The sequence below is a fragment of the Falco peregrinus genome, chromosome 15, assembly GCF_023634155.1.
Source record: "Falco peregrinus isolate bFalPer1 chromosome 15, bFalPer1.pri, whole genome shotgun sequence".
In the NCBI taxonomy this organism is placed as follows: Eukaryota; Metazoa; Chordata; class Aves; order Falconiformes; family Falconidae; genus Falco; species Falco peregrinus.
Window position 1 is genome coordinate 589,137 of NC_073735.1, and position 16,290 is coordinate 605,426.

The 16,290-nt window shown below is 56.3% G+C and overlaps 1 protein-coding gene across 3 annotated transcripts in view; it reads right to left on the reverse strand.

Moving 5' to 3' along the window:
- SORL1 (sortilin related receptor 1) overlaps positions 1-3,596 on the reverse strand; it is a 53,403-nt gene extending 49,807 nt beyond the window's left edge. For all 3 annotated transcript variants that reach the window (XM_055819300.1, XM_055819301.1, XM_055819299.1), the window contains exon 1: positions 3,311-3,596. In XM_055819300.1, coding sequence (XP_055675275.1) covers positions 3,311-3,526 — 216 coding nt within the window. In that variant the 5' untranslated portion in view covers positions 3,527-3,596. The remainder of the gene's footprint in view (positions 1-3,310) is intronic.
- Between the last annotated feature and the right edge of the window lie 12,694 nt (positions 3,597-16,290).

A 16,290-nucleotide genomic window follows, 5' to 3' on the forward strand; every position in this document is an offset into this window, starting at 1 on the left:
GGGAGAAGCTCAAGGCCTTGCAGCCACAGCAAAGAGGGCGAGTTGGCTGCTGCGGGAGCTACCAGCAGTTAGGTAAGGTGTCTTCTCTCCCAGCTTAAGGCAAAGGTTTCTTGTGGATTGTGTGCTTTTTGGGGGAGGTTTCAGATAAGCCCTTTGCAAAGAAGGGAAAGGGATATCTGCAGATAAAAGTTAGACCTGTATGTCTAGACCTGTATCAGCAGCCCAGCTCTCTGGAACTGTGATCTTCTCCCTCACCCCTCAGGATCGGCAGGCAGAGGCTAGCCTCCTACGCCGGTGCTTTTCTGTGCTGTCTGCTCAGCTACATCATGACACTCCTAGACAGCCAGTGTCATGGTCACAGAAAGCGCTTCAACCCAGCACGCAGGTAGGCATCCAAAGTGGCTACTTTCCTTTTCCTTGATTCTTTCACTAAGCAAAGACCTTGCAGGTGATGGGGTTCATGGCTGGCCCTCCCCTAAGAGGGCATGGGATTTATGTGGGATGGTGGGGATGTGCCCTGGAAATGTAAAGGCCTGGAGCTGAGTACCTGTGTCCAAGTCTGAGCAGGGAGGCTGCTGAGGGGTGGGAGGGTGGGCTGCAGAGGAGCCACTGCCTCGGTACCCAGGGGCTAGGAAGAGGAGGGCAGGGCACAGTGCTGTGGTTGCCACAAGGGGTTCAGAGAGTGCTGCTGGCCCTGGGGGGGGGGGTGAGCAGCAGTTGTCTTGCCCTGGGGATGCTTCTCTGCTGTTAGTGGAACCCTAGAAAAGCTGTTTCATGTCAGTGCCTGCTTCATTAACAGTCCGTCCATTCTAACGCTCACCAAGAGTCCTGTAGAGGTGAGGGCTGTGCAAGGCAACAAACCCTGCTCTCTCTCTGAGCTGACTGTCTCTGGAGTCATGCATTTGGTCTCTTGGTTGCTGGTGCTTTGGAGTCAGAAAAGCCACAAAGGCACAGGGGTTTAGGCTACTTTTCTTATTTGCTAGAGGTTCCTGGAAAGTTTTGCTGTGGTGACACACACAAGCCTGCCCAGCAAAGATGCAAGCAGTGGTGATCCAGATCATTGAGGAATCCAAGTAATGTTCTGTGCTTCTGTCTTTGGAGTCTAGGGCAAGACTGTTCTGAGCCTGTTATAGATGGTGCCGAGTAAGCTGCATTTGGCTCTTAAGGAACCACAAAGGGTTTGAACTGTCTTCCCCTCCTTGCTTCCAGATAACGTGATGTGTCCCTCCCCCTCCCTCCAGTCCCCTGGCAACATCACCCGCATCAGCAACAGGCAGCACTGACCTCCCATGATGCGCTTTCTTTCACCTCTAAGCTGAGCCTGGGCTCTAAGCTGTCCCATGAGGATGTGTTGGGACTGCAGTCAAGAGCCAGGGAAGGGCAGGGAGTTTTGGGGTGTGAGCCAGCGCACAGCATATGGCCAAGCGACCTGCCAAACACAGGAGCAAGATGGGTCCCAGATAAGGGACTGCAATGGCACAGCTCTAGGATGCTCAGTCCAAGCACTGCCCCTTACAATGATGTCCCTGCGAGTGGACTGCTTTTGTGACTGCGTAATTTTCTGCTGGTATTAGAGCACCAGCGACCTGGGTTAGGGGAGTCATGGGGATTACTAGGTGTGTGAGACCCCTGAGCACAGCATTGCACATTGTTCTGGCTTTCTAGGCGTTAGTAATCCTGTGCAGTCAGATCTGTAATGGAGGCTACGACACACAGGCACTCTCTTGTCCCTGTTATTAAAGCAGACCCTGATTTAAAGCACTGTAGCATTTGGGAGAACTCAGAACTGCTGTTTAGTGCCAATAAACTCTTCCTGGTGATGCGTAGTTACCTGGGCTTTAAAATTTGTGCATCCTGTCCCAAAACAGCGGAACAACCAGGTTTTGTATGCTAGCCTGAAACCCTGTGCCATGTCAACAGTGAAAGTGATGCTGTTCTGCAGGCAAATCCCCTCTGAAAGCTTAAGGCAAGAAGGAAAGACCAAACAGTGGCAAACCATTTAACTCCTCTGCTTCCTATTAGCCCTGTTCTGGGTAGCACTGGGGTTACCGCACTCTCTTAGATCCGCAGCTACACATCCAGGTGATAAGAGGTTGCTCCTGCCAAAGCAGCTCTCCAACTGACCCGGGCAGGTGAGTTAGATGAAAGCTACAGCGAGATGGAAGGGAAACTGCTACAAATGTCTTTCTGTAGATGAGAAACAAGCGTCATGGGTTGGGGTTTTTTTTTTCCCTAAAATGGGGTAGCTGTGTTAGGCTAAAAATGGCCAAATGTTGAGGAGGTGAAGCAGATTTTCAAGGGGAGGAGGAACAGCTTTTCCCATTCTCTAAATGGGGGAACAGGAGCAGGGCTTCAGGAGCAGCACCAGCCCTGCGCGTGGCCCCTCCAGCTGCTCTAGGGCCAGCCCTGCCTTGCGGCCGGCTCCTTCTCATCCTACCAGCAGCAAAAAGGGGAGAAATTATAAGGCACCCAGAAGGGAAAGCGCTAGCTGAGGAGGCAGATGTGGATGTCGCTGAAGGCTTGAAGCCTCTCCCCAAGTATGCCTCAGCACTCCGAGGGCTGCCCCCACCCACCCCCTGCTCCCCCGGCAGCTTTTTGGGCACACGATGGGACACAGGTAGTGTAAGCTGGAAGGGTCAAGTGCAGCAACTCGGTGTAGTCGAGCACGCAGGCAGCTCGAGGACGAAGCAGGCTTTTTAAGGCTGAGGCTTCCCACAGCAGGCACCCTGGCAGAGCGAGTGTCATTCCCCGCCGGCCCCACAGCGGTGGCTGGCTGGAAGCGGGGGGCGAGGGGCAGCCCTTGTGGTCCCGGCAGCAAAACTTGCCGGCGCGCCGCGCCCGGGCGGGGATGCGCTCGGACGGCAGCTTCTGGCGCTCTGCGGTGAGCGGCTCCTCCCCCCTTCCCCGAGCGCGGCGGCAGAGGAGCCCCTGGAGCGAAGGGCACGGCGCCCCCCGCCCCGCAGCGCGGCGGCGTCCAGCCCAGCACCCCGCGGCGCCCGGCACGTCTCGCAGCGCCGGACACGGACCTGCCGGGGCAGGGGCCGGCCCCGAGCCCGACTGCCCGCGGCCACGCGGGGCCGGGCAAGTTGCGACCGGGGGCTGCGGGACCCCCGCAAGCGCGGCGGCTGTTCTCCGGGCAGCCAGCGCGCCCCCCCGCACCGCCCCCGCCCCGGGGCCGGCTCCCCGCCGCCCACCCGCGGCGCCGGGGCCCGGGGCTGCGCCTTGCCGCCCCCACGGCGCGCAGCAGGCGGGGGGCAGCGCTCCGCGGGCGATGCCGCCGTGCCCCCCCCCCCCCCGCCCGCCCCCTCACCTGTCCGTACACCTGGATGGGCTCGGGCGGGCGCGGCGCGGCGCGGCGGCCCCGCGGGGGCTCGGCGGCGGGCGGCGGGGCGCGCAGCAGCAGGGCGGGGGGGCCGGCCGGGGCCCCGCGGCCGCCCGCCGCCGGCAGCAGCAGCAGCAGGAGCGGCAGGAGCCGGCGGGGGAGCGGGGCGGCCCGGCGCGCCCCGCCGCTGCTCGGCGGCGCCATGTTGGTGCCGCCGGGGCGGGCGGGCGCAGCGCAGGCAGCGGGAGCCGCGCCGCCGCCCGGACAGAATGTGCAACCGGACAGAGCGTGCGGCCGGCCGCGCCGCCCCGCCCGCCCCCCGGCACGGCACGGCACGGCACGGCACGGCACGGCCGCCCCCCGCGCCGGGAGCCCGCGGAGCAGCGGCCCGGGGAGGATCGGCAAATGGAACGGGAGGGCGAGGAGAAAAAGTCGACTGGAATGAGAGTAAAAAAAAAATCGAATACGATGGAAGGGAAGGGAAAGGAGTCAAGTAAAATGGAAGTGAATGGAAGCAAGGCAAATAGAATGGAAAAAAGTCGAACGGAGGGCAAGGGAAGGGAAAAAAGTCGAACGGAATCAAATAAAAACATACAGCTGCTTCTGGCTGGGGGGTTCATGAGGTTTTCCTGCCACCCCTCCAAAAAAAAACCCTCACTGCCCCTTTCCTCCCACGGGTGCCCCTGCAGGACGGCAAAGATTACCCTGTGGGTTAACAGTAACGCTTCATATCCAGTTTTAGCTTTGTGTCCAGTTTTTGCCCAAGCACTGTGGTGGTGCCAGGGGGCAGTTTCGGGTACGCAGTTTCCCCGGCCAGTGACATGGGGCTGGGTCCTGGTCGCCCAGAGGGCAGGCTGGGTGCAGTGGGGAGCTGTGCCTGCCTCTGGATGGGAACATGAAGGTGTGGATGGATGTCGAGAGAGGAAAAGGCGCAAGTGATTTCATATGTTATGGTGACAGGCTTCCCCTGGTATGGTTCTTGTAGCCCCCAGAGCTCCTCACCCCAATTTCTGCCATTTTCCCACGAGGCAGAGCTGGGGTGGTGAGTGCTGTCTCACCCCAGCTGCTGGCAGGAGCGGGAAGCTGGAGGCCCCGGGGTCCCTCTGGGCCTTCCTGCCACATCTCCCACCCACGGCACCTGACAGGCAGGTCCAAGTTGTGCCAGCAGAGTGGCTTTTTCCACCCAGGCTCAAGTTAGCCAGCTGCATGCTCCCCCATAAAACATCCAGCATAGGTAATGTGCCTGTGCAGCCCTCATAAATCATGGCTGTGGCGGCGGTGACGCGTGCCTGTGCAGTGGCGGTGCAGGACTGCTGCCAGTGGCTGCAACCCTGGTTTGTCGGGGCAGGACAGAGCGCTGGACTGGCAGACCTGGGGATTTCCCCAGTGCTGCCGCAGCCTGTGAGATGCAGCTCTCGCGCATCCCTTCCAGAGAGCAGCTTGCCCCATCCCTGCCCAGGGCTCTTGCAGCCATACTAAAGGAAATCTTTTTAATGCAGAGCTGGTTTTCAGTGCTGGGCAGTGCCATGTCCCGGGTGTTATGGAGTAGGGGTGGGAAAGGGGAGTGGGAATTTGAGGCAGAAGAAGAGCAGCAGGTTTGTGCCCAGGTGGCAGGGAAGGACCGGGGCCAGCTCTGTGTGGGCTCCTGGTGGTCAGTGTCCAGCTGTCCTGCCAGCCGGAGGGACGTGCGGCTCAGTCTCAGGGTCCGCATTTGGCAGAAGATGTTGGCTCGTCTCAGCACTGCGCTTAGTGTGAATATGTGGCCTGTGCACCTGAGGCACGAGCTCTGCTCATGCCAGACACCAGAGACATTACAGCCCATCCTCAGGGGTTACTTGTTGTGTGACTTGTCCAGCTGAGGTCATGCCTCGGGAGTCTAGCACAGTGCAAGGAAAACAAGTCTTGTTTACAAATGCCAGTGACAAGACAAAGGTCTCTCGTTTTCCTCCCCCTCCCCCCTGCTGTTGGTGCAGTCTCCTTTTGCTGCCATGTCTGGGCAAGCCAGCCTGAGCAGGCACCTGCCATCCGCTCTGCCACGCCGGGCTGAGGGGTTGCCCCCACTTGTCCACAGGTCCCCCCTGCCAAGGGGGATGGGAAGTGGGGTGACTGTGGGAGATGCTGGGAGAGCTGAGCTGTGCCAGTTGCTCAGCCTCAGCTTGTCTCTGTAAGTCAGAGGAGTTTTTTCTGGGCATAGTCTTGCTGCTAAGAAAAGGCCTTACCTGCTTTTGTACCCTTTTGTCTCAGAAGTGCTGAGAACAGACTAGTGGGTTACGTCTCCTTCACCTTGTGCGCTGTGTGCCATTCTGGCATTTCTGGCGCTGTCAGGAAATCTTCAGAGAAAATGGATATGACCCGACAGTGAAGGAATGGGAGCTTATAAATCCCACGGACAGCCCCAAGGTAGTCTTGCTTCCCCTTATTTTGCTTGCTTTAATAGCAGAAATATTGTCCAGAGCTTTCCCTGAGGTGCTTTCACCTAGAAACCTACTTAGTGTATTTCAATTATTGAGTCAATACAATTATAAGCCCTCCTAATAAAGCTTTTAGCAGTCTTGACTCAGTCCCTCCGGAGGACTGGAGGTCACTGTGGGTGAGGGTAGGGTCAATAAGGGGGTTTTATTGTTGGGAATGCCTACAGCCACTTGCCCTCTGGAGTGGATGTGGCAGACAGGTGAGAGGGACCCAAAAAGGCCGTGGCATTTCCCAAAAGCACTGCTGCGTCCGAGCATCCATCCTGTTGTCTGCAAAATGACCTGCTCCATCTGCCAAATACCCCCGAAAATAAGGAACAGAGGGAGAACAGAATAAGTAGGAAGAAATGAGGAACTGGCTTTGTAGCACTTTCTAAATGGAGGAAATCGATGCATGGAGGGGGCCATCATCCTCCTCCCAGCCTCTGTTTCACACTCTTCGCAGGGCACCTCGAGCAATGCAACCGTCTGCTCATGCACAGAGCCAAGATGGGTCCCTGTCCCTCCCTGTGGGACTACCTCCCGCCAGGCCACTGGATGGGCATGAGGGAGAGAGCAGCAGCAAGGACTGCTCGGACGAACCTAGCGCTGGTAAATGCGAACAGTTGAATAGCTCCTTCTTTGTGGAGAGAAATACACATTTCCTTTGCCAAGGTATTTTTTTGTTTCTTGAAAAAAGAACCTGTCTCCTGCTGTAAAGGGCAGAGGGAACAGAGCAGAGTTTATTTTAAGGTCCGTCTGGATTTCATCAGTGGCAAATACTGTGAACTCCAAGAGCGAGCTGAGGAGCCCCCGGCCCCCTGGTTTTCCTTCCCCTCTCCCCCTCACCTTTCCCTGGTGCAGCTCTAGAGGTCTCGGAGTGTTTAGGGGACCGCGGGGGCCAGAACAACCTTCCCTCGCGGAGCCTCAACGGGAGAGCGGGTAGAGCTGTTTAAAGGATGCATTGCCTGTTGCTGGAGTTGAATCGGGGTGTAAACCAGCCCGCCCCACCGTGGGAGCCTGGTCTCAGCCCTGCCGTGGCGGAGAGCCCTGTGGCGGGGACGAGAGCCACACTGCCGCAGGAAGAAGGGCCACGCGTGGGTCACTGCGTGTCGAGCAGGCAGGGCTCTGAGCAGGGATGGTCATTCCCTTTTGTTCTGGCTCATCTGGGAAGCAAGAGAGCGTCTGCCCAGGGAAAGTGGAACCTCATTGCAGTGTCACAGGACGCAGGGAGCTTTCAAAGAGCAAAGTGTCCAGTCTCAGCAGGACCTGCCTTTGAACCAAAGGTCTCAGGGGACGGGACATCTGAGCTCCCCCTTTGGGCCACCACATACTGTGTTTTTGAGATCAGGTGTCTGCTGAGGGAGCAGAGGCTTGAGGAGCAATCCCATCTGGCATGGACATGGGAGCTTGGTGCAGCCGAGTTGTGTCTGTGTGCCACAGTGCCCAGCCCTTGGGAAGCCCTGCAAGGTACTGCTCTGAACAGTCACTGAGGCCTTGATCTGTGGGTCTTCCAGTTCTGATATGAGCAATTAGCAGCCTTTTCACCAGAGGAGCCAAATCAATGAAGCATAGAATTGTTTAGGTTGGAAAAGACCTTTAAGATCAAGTCCAACCATTACCCCAGCACTGCCAAGCCCACCACTAAACCATATTCCTAAGCACCACAACTACACATCATAAATACCTCCAGGGATGGTGACTCCACCACTTCCCTGGGCAGCCTGTTCCAGTGCTTGACCACCCTTTTGGTGAAGAATTTTTTCCTAATACCGAATCTAAACCTCCCCTGCTGCAACTTGAGGCTGTTTCCTCTTATCCTGTCTCTTGTTACCTGGGAAAAGAGATGGACACCATCCTCGCTACAGCCTCCTGTCAGGTAGATGTAGAGAGTAATAAGGTCCCCCCAAGTCTCCTTTTCTCCAGGCTAAACACCCCCAGTTCCCTCAGCTGCTCCAGCCCCTTCCCCAGCTCTGTTGTCCTTCTCTGGACACACTCCAGCACCTCAATGTCTTTCTTATCATGAGGTGCCCCAAACTGAACACAGGATTCAAGGTGCAGCCTCACCAGTGCTGAGTACAAGGGAATGATTACTGCCCTGGTCCTGCTGGCCTTGCTGTTTCGGGCACAAACCACGATGCTGTTGGCCACCATGCCCACCTGGGCACACTGCTGGCTCATGTTCAGCCAGCTGTCAACCAGCACCCCCAGGTCCTTTCCTGCCCGGCAGCTTTCCAGCTACTCTGCCCCAAGCCTGTGCCTGTGGCTCTTGTGTGGGGTTGTTGTGACCCACATGCAGGACCTGGCACTCAGCCTTGTTGAACCTCATACAGCTGGCCTCAGCCCATCCACCCAGCCTGCCCAGATCCCTCTGTAGAGCTTTCCTGCCCTTCAGCAGATCAGCGCTCTCCCCCACAACTTGGTATTGTCTGCAGACTCATTGAGGGTGCACTCAATCCCCTTGTCCAGACTGTCAAAGACATTAAACAAAACTGGGCCCAGTACTGAGCCCTGGGGAACACCACTTGGGACTGGCCGCCAACTGGATTTGACTCCATTCACCACCACTCATCGGGCCCAGCCATCCAGCTGTTTTTTTTACCCAGCAAAGAGCACATCAGCGTACAACAAATCTCTCAGTGGGGCATAAACCAAGCCCTGCAGGTCACTAATGAATGAACAGACAGGCTGGGAAGAAATCCCTTGCAAACTAGGGCAAAATGCAGTGTGGTTGGCATTGCAAGCCTGGCAAGGTCGCATTGTGCTGCATATTATGCCCACGAAGCTGCAGTACCTCCCTCCCGGTCTGTGTCCAGCACCTGACCAGCAAGCGGCACAGGTGAGAGCTGGGCCGGGGGGGTTGGAGTGACAGCACTGCCATGGTAGAAGAGAGAGGTCTCGGCCCCCCTGCATGACTTTTGCCCCCAGAGCAGCAGTGGTGCACGAGAGTGCCCCAGATTTTCTGACTGAGCACCAGGCAGACAGGCTGGAGTCACAGCCTGGTGTGCTAAGTTCCCTTGTGTAGCAAGAAGGTCCTGATGTGGGTCCTGGGGATGCTCAGTGGGAGGGCGGGGGTTTTTATTAATCTGTGCCCAAGGTAAAAGCAGTACCCTTGAGACTGAGGCACGGAAATGCAATGTCTTTTATAAGGGAGCCGTTTTCCAGGCAGATTGACCTTTTTGTAGTTCCACAAGTAAAGCAGCCTCTTAAAAAATCACTTGCAGCTACCTTAGGGGAAGGCAGCACCATGTGGGAAGGACAGCCCAAGGCTGATGTGGTTCTGAAGGGCAGCAGGCCTGCCAAATGGAGCAGAAGGTGCTGCTGGAGGGTGCGTTCCATTTGCACACGCAAGCAGCAGACTCCAGTTTTGTCTCAGCCCACTCACACAGCAGTGTCACGCAGTGGGTGTTGGGAAGGACACCGTACCTGGGGAGGGACAGGTCATCTGCCAAACCCATAACGTATTTTGTCAGCAAGGCTAGCTCCTCGCAGGGCTGGAGGCTTCCAAGTTGCCAGGCACACGCAGCACTGCGTCTCGGTGTCTGTTCCACGCACCCGAAATCAGCCAGGCTCTGCCTGCGTGGAAGCCGCCAGGGAGGAGCCCGTGGCCCCGTGGACCAAGAGGCTTCGGGAGAGCCAGGTCCGTGCCACGCGAGCACACCGTACCTTTGGGGGACGGTCGCACCAGGGGTGCTGCGGTGATGTTTTCCCCCTATGTGTAGGTGGAGGCAAGGCAGGCATTGCATCTGTGGGGGTTTTGAATGGATCCAAGGGTAACAGGTTTGATCCATGCCCAGATAAAAAGGTAAATAGCTAGGGACTGCAAAGCATCGCTGGGTCTGCTGCTGGTCTCTCGAGTTCTCCTGACCAGAGATGAGGGAACCTCCACCTTTCTGGCAGTTTCTTGCGGTGCCATGGTGCTGTTCGGGGCTGCACTTTGTGGCAGTACGGCTTTGAGCGAGGAATGTAAATGTGTCCTTGGGTACATGTTCCCATCGTAAGGCAACCGCATCACAGGTAGCTTGCTTAGCGACTGGCAGGTCAGCGGCAACGGCGGGGTCATGATCGTTCCCACTCGCTCTGCAGATGGCACTGGCCACTTGTGCGGTCGAAGGGCACTGACGGTGCCCAGTCTCACACTTATGGCAGACAGGGTCCACTCCCAGGCATCCTTGGCTAAGGACTGGTAACGGTACCGCACTGATGAGCGTGTGTTTTGCAAGAGGCATGGACACTTCCTAGCCGAGAGAGGGGTGTCTTGTGGGGGTAACATTCCCTGGGAGCCTGATGCAGTGGGACCGGTATAATGCAGCAGCCACATCCCTCTCCTGTGTCTGCAGCCCCTTTTATGTAGCAATAAAACTACTGGAGCATTTACAGGCTCCATATAGTATTGCATTTCATGCAAGCATGGATGGTTTTAAGTATGTGTCCCTCCAGGCTCCGGTCACACTGTCCTTTTTAAAAAATGGAGCCCTCAGACAGGGTCTTCCTCCATCAGGAGTCAGCAGAAGCTCATTCATGGGTCTTATATACACACATTTATGAAGCATATACAAAGTAAGTGTGTGTATATGTGTAGATACTTGTGTGTGTATTTACATGCATATAAATATATATTTTTTTATATACACATTTAGATGTGTGTATAAATATGTGTATAAAATATATTTAATATAAATTTTATTGTAAATATACCAGAAATTATGTTTACATAATTTACACACACATAAAAATTGTACAGATTTATATATACACATATTCATGTTGGGGTGGGGGTGTGTGAATATTTTCTTAACGAAGAAAAGCCAAGCGGTGTAGGGCATGCGGGCACGGGGATGTTCATCTCCAGATACCTCAGCCAAGGCAGAGGGCACAATCATCAGGGCGTGGGGGCTCCAAAGAATCTCAACCGTGGTCTGCCATTGGCAGCATCAGCCAGCTGTCAGCATCCCCTTGCAAAGGGAGCCAGCCAGGGATGGCTGCGCCTTTCTGCCATCTCAGGATGGGCTCTTGGGCAGATGCATCTGTTTTGAGGGGTTAGGTGAGTTAGCCCCTGCTCCAGAGAAGATGCCAGCACAGACATTCAGTGGTGTGGACAGATTTGCAAAGAGTTGTCCAGGAAACAATGCCAAAACCAGGCAGATCAGGCAGGCAGGTCAGCAGCACAACCTAGCTCCCGACAAGAGAGATGGATGGCATTTCCGTGCCGTCGGTGGCCATTGGCAGGTCTGAGGAAGACATCATCTCACTTGTGGGTTTGGCCTCAGAGTTTTCATCAGAGGAGGACAGTGGTTGTATATGTTTTCTGCGGGCAGCAGCTAAGGGCTTTCACCAGAGGCATCTGGTTGTTTACACTTGTGCGTTGCATGTTGCTTTTTGTGCCTGGGATCTCTCTGACAGGGATGGTGTTTAGTGTGCTGTCCACGAACACGCACTGCCTAGTGTGTGGAAGAGCATTGTGTATGAGGTGAAAGGAGGCAAGAAAACTCTCCGGGGGTGGTGGGACAGGGAAGCTATTGCAGACAAGACTAGCAAGCTGAGGTGCAGAGGAAATCCACTCAGCCATCGTCAACAGTGGCACAAAAGGCTCCAACATCTGGCAAAGTGAGCTGGGGGGCTGGCGAACTGGAGCAGGTGAGGCTGGGAAGCCCTGTTCATCTGTGCATCACCAAGAACAGCTCCTGAATCCCACCTCCTGCCGCTGGCAGAGCACGGGAGTGGGCAGGCACAGGCCTATTGATATTGGCAGAGTGGTGCTGCCACGCACGGTCGAGAGGGCATGTGGAAAGCTGGAGCCAAAGCTGGGAGTGGGGGGCACTTCTGTGAATAGATGCTGTATAGGCTAAGGGAAAGGAGCAGCTACACAGGCTGCCATTTCCAGCTTGGAAAGCAAAGATGTTTGCCATAAATTGCGCGCCCATCGCCTGGTGTGTGGTCATTAATAAGCCTGCCTCACCACGGGTTTGTCAGCGCGTGAAGAAGGAGCCATTATCCACATCTGCCATCATTTCCTCATGTAGAAATTACTGTGCAGGCTAATTACTATATGTAATTGTCACATTGGTGTATGAGCTGCCACATTAGCATCTCCTTGCTTAGCTCCTTATTTAGCATCTGTCACAGCAGCAGTGGCCAGCCATCCTGGCCGGGAGGCAGCTGGGGAAGAGCAGGAGGAGAGGATAAATGGATGGGACAGGTTTCAAGGAGTGGGGAAGGCAAGCAGCGCAGCATGTGGCGTGACCTCTCTTCATCCTGCTTCCGAGGTGAGGGGCAGAACCGGCTCCCCTCCGGCAGGCAGCGGCAGGGCTCCATGCAAGGTGGGGCATTGTGCTTGCAGCACTGCTGCATAGTGGCGAGGGCTGCAGGAGGCCGACAGCAGTGGCGTTACCTGCCTGTGGCAGCGGGGAGACAGGGATGCTTTTATGCCACAGAACGCGGCTGGGAGGAGGTCAGAGCTGGCTTTGCCACTGTTTTTTCCATGTAAAATAATGATGCTGATGGTAAGTGTGTATCCGCTTACCAGGCCAGTGCTTGCTGTGAATATGAAAGAGTATGTGAGATGAGCAGCCTGGGGGTTGTACCAGGAGACCCCCACCAGCATCAGCTATGGGGCCCAACATGAGCCTAAAGAGCCCTGCTTTTCTGCAACATGCATTTGTGACTAGCAGCAGCCGGTGCAAGACGCTTTGGGCTTTTCTCTTGGCTTTAAGGATGTCTCCAAGTGTGCATCCTAATCCTCATAAAGTGTAGCAACTTGGAACCTGTGGCTTTATGTATAGAAGAGGCTGCGTGAAAAGGGGCATTTGCTAAAGTCACTTGCTGGGGGATCCCTGAGGTGTTCACAATCTGCCCTGCAACTAGACTGGTTACTATGAATAGTGTTGATAGGTTTTATCCTTGGGACAGGGAATTACTATGGCATAAGGGCCCTTTGCTGCCACTGTCCGATAGGGCTAATGGTCCCGGTGACCTTTGCACAAGGAGCCGTGTATGCAGAATGTGCTCTTGCTCAAATGTAATTTATTTCCCTGTGCCTTCCCTGTCTTTCTTGTTTGACAAACATCCAAAGGCATTAGTGCACACTCGGCGCTAACAGGCTATAAAATCTCAGTCTCAAGAAACCAGCCAGAATAAGTTATTAAAAGTCAGCAGCTTGTTGTGTGGCAGCATGCTGCCTCATGTGCCCAAACTGGGAGCTGACCCCGGAGGGCTGCTGGGCTCAGGGCTTGGCACAGTGACACAGGGCCAGGTACCATGGCTGACGTCTCTGCCGTAGGCTTTGGAAAGGAGAGAGGTGGCTTTGCCCCTGTCCCCAGACAGGCGTGGTGTCACAAAAGCAGGCTGGTGCAGGCAGGGGCAGGGGGCAGTGGAGCCACAGGATGCCGTCGCGTGCTGTTCTGGTGAGCACCCCCGTGTGCTGGGCCATGCCAAGCTGTTTCATGAAGGGCCAGGTATGGACATCCTGGCGTGATGGTAAACATCAGCATTCATGTGAAAAACTGCATGAGCAGAGGCCATCTCGGGGGTTATGGCATTCAGGCTTCCCCAGAGTGGCACACTTCCAATGAGACAGGTAGCCGGTGGTCCCACACCTGCCTCTTCCCTGCAGGAGGGTGCAGTTGAGTAATAAGAAGTATGTCTAAAGAAATCTGAGCTCCCCGGCTGAGCTGTGCTGATGTTTTGCCCAAGCAGTCCCTTCGCGTCACTTAAGGCTCTACTGACCAGTCCCACCAGGCCACATGTCTCCTCATCTTTGTGTGTAACTCATCCTCTTGTGATGAATCCAGCTGTTTGTCCTTCTCAGCACACCAGCCGGCTCACCGCTGAGGCAGTTGGGTCTCCTAACCCCGGCTGGCTGTAGCAGGCACACCAGTCTTTTGAGGGCCTGTGTGAAGCTGGGTGTGGGGCAAAGCCTGCAGTGCCAAGGGGACCTGTGGGCAGGCAAGAGATGTGGTGCTCCAGGGACTGGCACTTAGCCCAGCTCACCTGGTGGCACACGATGGTGCTGAGGTCATCTTCAGCTGTGCCAAAATGGGTGGGAGATGTGGCTAGTTCAGCAGATCTTCAGCTCTCAAGCCGTGCCTCACGGTTGCTACCAGGGACTGGGCAAAGCACCGGCCAGGAGGCCCATTCAGCAGAGTGGGGGAGTTGCTCATGCCACCGTCGGGCCGAGCATGCTGGCCACAGCTCTCAGGTCGAGAGGTCTGCAGCCAGCCACACAACCACAGATGGCAGGAGAGGGCTTCCAGGATAGGGGTCAGTGCATCTGACCACCCAGCCGTGCTGCCAGCCCATTGAATGCCAGCCCCTTCGGTGTCATGTCCATAAGCAGGGGTCTTGTCACTTGGGGGGCACTGGGGTTCAGAGGGTAATAAGGGGAGCCACGGGGTAGGGGAGCATGAATCTGGGGCAAGGGGATGCGACAGAGTCCGAAGCAGCATGCATGCACTCCAGAACTCCTCAGAGGTGCTGGGGTTGATGTGACCCAAGGCTGCGTGCCTCCAGGAGGGCGGGAATGGAGGGATGAGGGTTGTCACTCAGCCTGCATGACAGGGTACGGGTTAGCCAGGTGGGTAGCAATGCAAGGACTGCAGCAGGGCGGCCCTGTCAGGCTCTGGGGCTTCCTGCACATCTCATGGAATTGTCCTCGCTGTGCCACTATGCCTCATGCAGGCTCCGCTGGTTCTGGACTGCCCCCGTGTCCTCCAGCAGAGCTGGCACATTGAAGCTGCTCCTGCCTCTAAGCCCCATGCTTCTGGGACAGCAAAGAGGAGGAGGAAGGCTGCCCGGCAGGTTCATCTCCTGCTGCTGGCGTGCAGCAAGCAACACCTCCATCTTGTGGTAACAGCAGTATCAGAGTCCCAAATACAGAATTGTGTCTCTGCAGTACGGAGCCCAAGGCCACAGGGGAGGACACGTCCCATGCCAGCAGCCTCTGCATGGCACGTGTGTGACCAGGAGGTCCCAACCTCCCTGTCCTCTGCTGCAAGTGCACCCCTGTCTGCTGGGGATGTGAGGTGCCCAGCTATGCTTGAGTAGGAGAAGGGCCACGGGAGGCTGCAGGGTCTCGTTGTGCCAGAGGCGATGCAGTTTCATTCGTAGGACTTTCCCTCAAGGTGCTGGCTGCCAAGGGTCACTGCTAGCCCCACAGCTCCTGCGGGGGTTGCCTGCCCCTTCCCGCTCTCTGGGGTTTCACTTCTATGCATAGCTTTTTGGAATTCATCTCTGTGTCCAGGACCCCCTTTGCATTCACCGCATTGTGCAGACAGCCCTCGCGCCGACCATGAGCAAACCCCCATGCAGCCCCTCACCTGGAGGTAGGCAGATGGCTCAGGTCAGCTGGAGGTTTATTTCTTCTGTCCCATCATGTGTCACCTCCATCCTGTTGCTGGCTTTCAGGGATGTGCAGTTTAAGCGGTCAAGCTTACAGAGTGTTTTGCCTTTGCCGTGGTCAAAGGCAAGGGCTTGCAGCAAGCACAAGGCGCCCCTGGGGCACAGGGCAGCATGTGGCTCACGAGCGCAGGTAAGAGTGGGCCGGAGCCCAAGTCTGGTGACACGTTGCCACGTGCATGGTGCAAAGCATGGGGTGTTTTGTGTTTTGGTATGTCCCATAATGCACCACCCGTGCGAAGTGCTGCTTGCACAGCGCATAGAGGCTGGAGTGTGACTTGCAATAAAAACGAGAGGTTTTGTCACAGCCAGAGCCATCGGGGTGACCCTGCTGGACCTCCCGCCCATGGCACATGGCCAGTCCCCGAGGATTTCCTGCAGGCTTTTTTTTGTGAGGGCATGGGCATAAGCAGGTCACCCACAGGAGGGACATTGGTGAGAAGTGGTGGGGGCCAGCAGCACACAGCATGTCTTACCTCCTGGCCCACAGAGCTGGGCAGGGTGACGACTCTGCCAGGCTCATGCGGTCCACCAGCTCCAAAATGGCTGGGTTTGGCTGTTGGCTGCCTCTCAGTCCCCAGGTGTCTTCCCAGGGAGCATCTGCCCCAAGCCAGACATGCCTCACCCCGTGGCTGTTATCCCAACAGTTTTATGAACATGGGGTGTAGGTGTCAGTGAGGCCATTGGGCTCAGGGGAGGTGGAGAGACCGGGCAATGAGAAAGCCCAGGGCTCTTCCCAAAGGTCTAATGTGGTTACCGTGGTGGCTGGCAAAGGTCAGCAACGTTGTCACTCTGTTTGATCTGGGCCTTGCCTTGAGCCTTGGCAGCTCTCTGGCCTTCAAGTTAATCAGCAAACAGAGGTCAGGGTTCCCGTGCACGTGGGGAGGCAAAAGCATGGGGAAAGCATATCCTCATGGCCAACCTGCAGGAGGAGAAGTCGTGGGGGCTGGCAGTCGGTCATATTTTCCCTGTCCCCTTTGCCAGTTCGGCAAGAGGGATGAGGTGGTGGGCATACTGGCTGCTGGAACGGCGCGGGGTAAGCCTGTCACGGGGGAGAAACAGGGTGCCCCAGCAGGCTCCGCGTGCCATTGGGAGCAAGGGCAAAGGGACCAAACGGCACCCAAG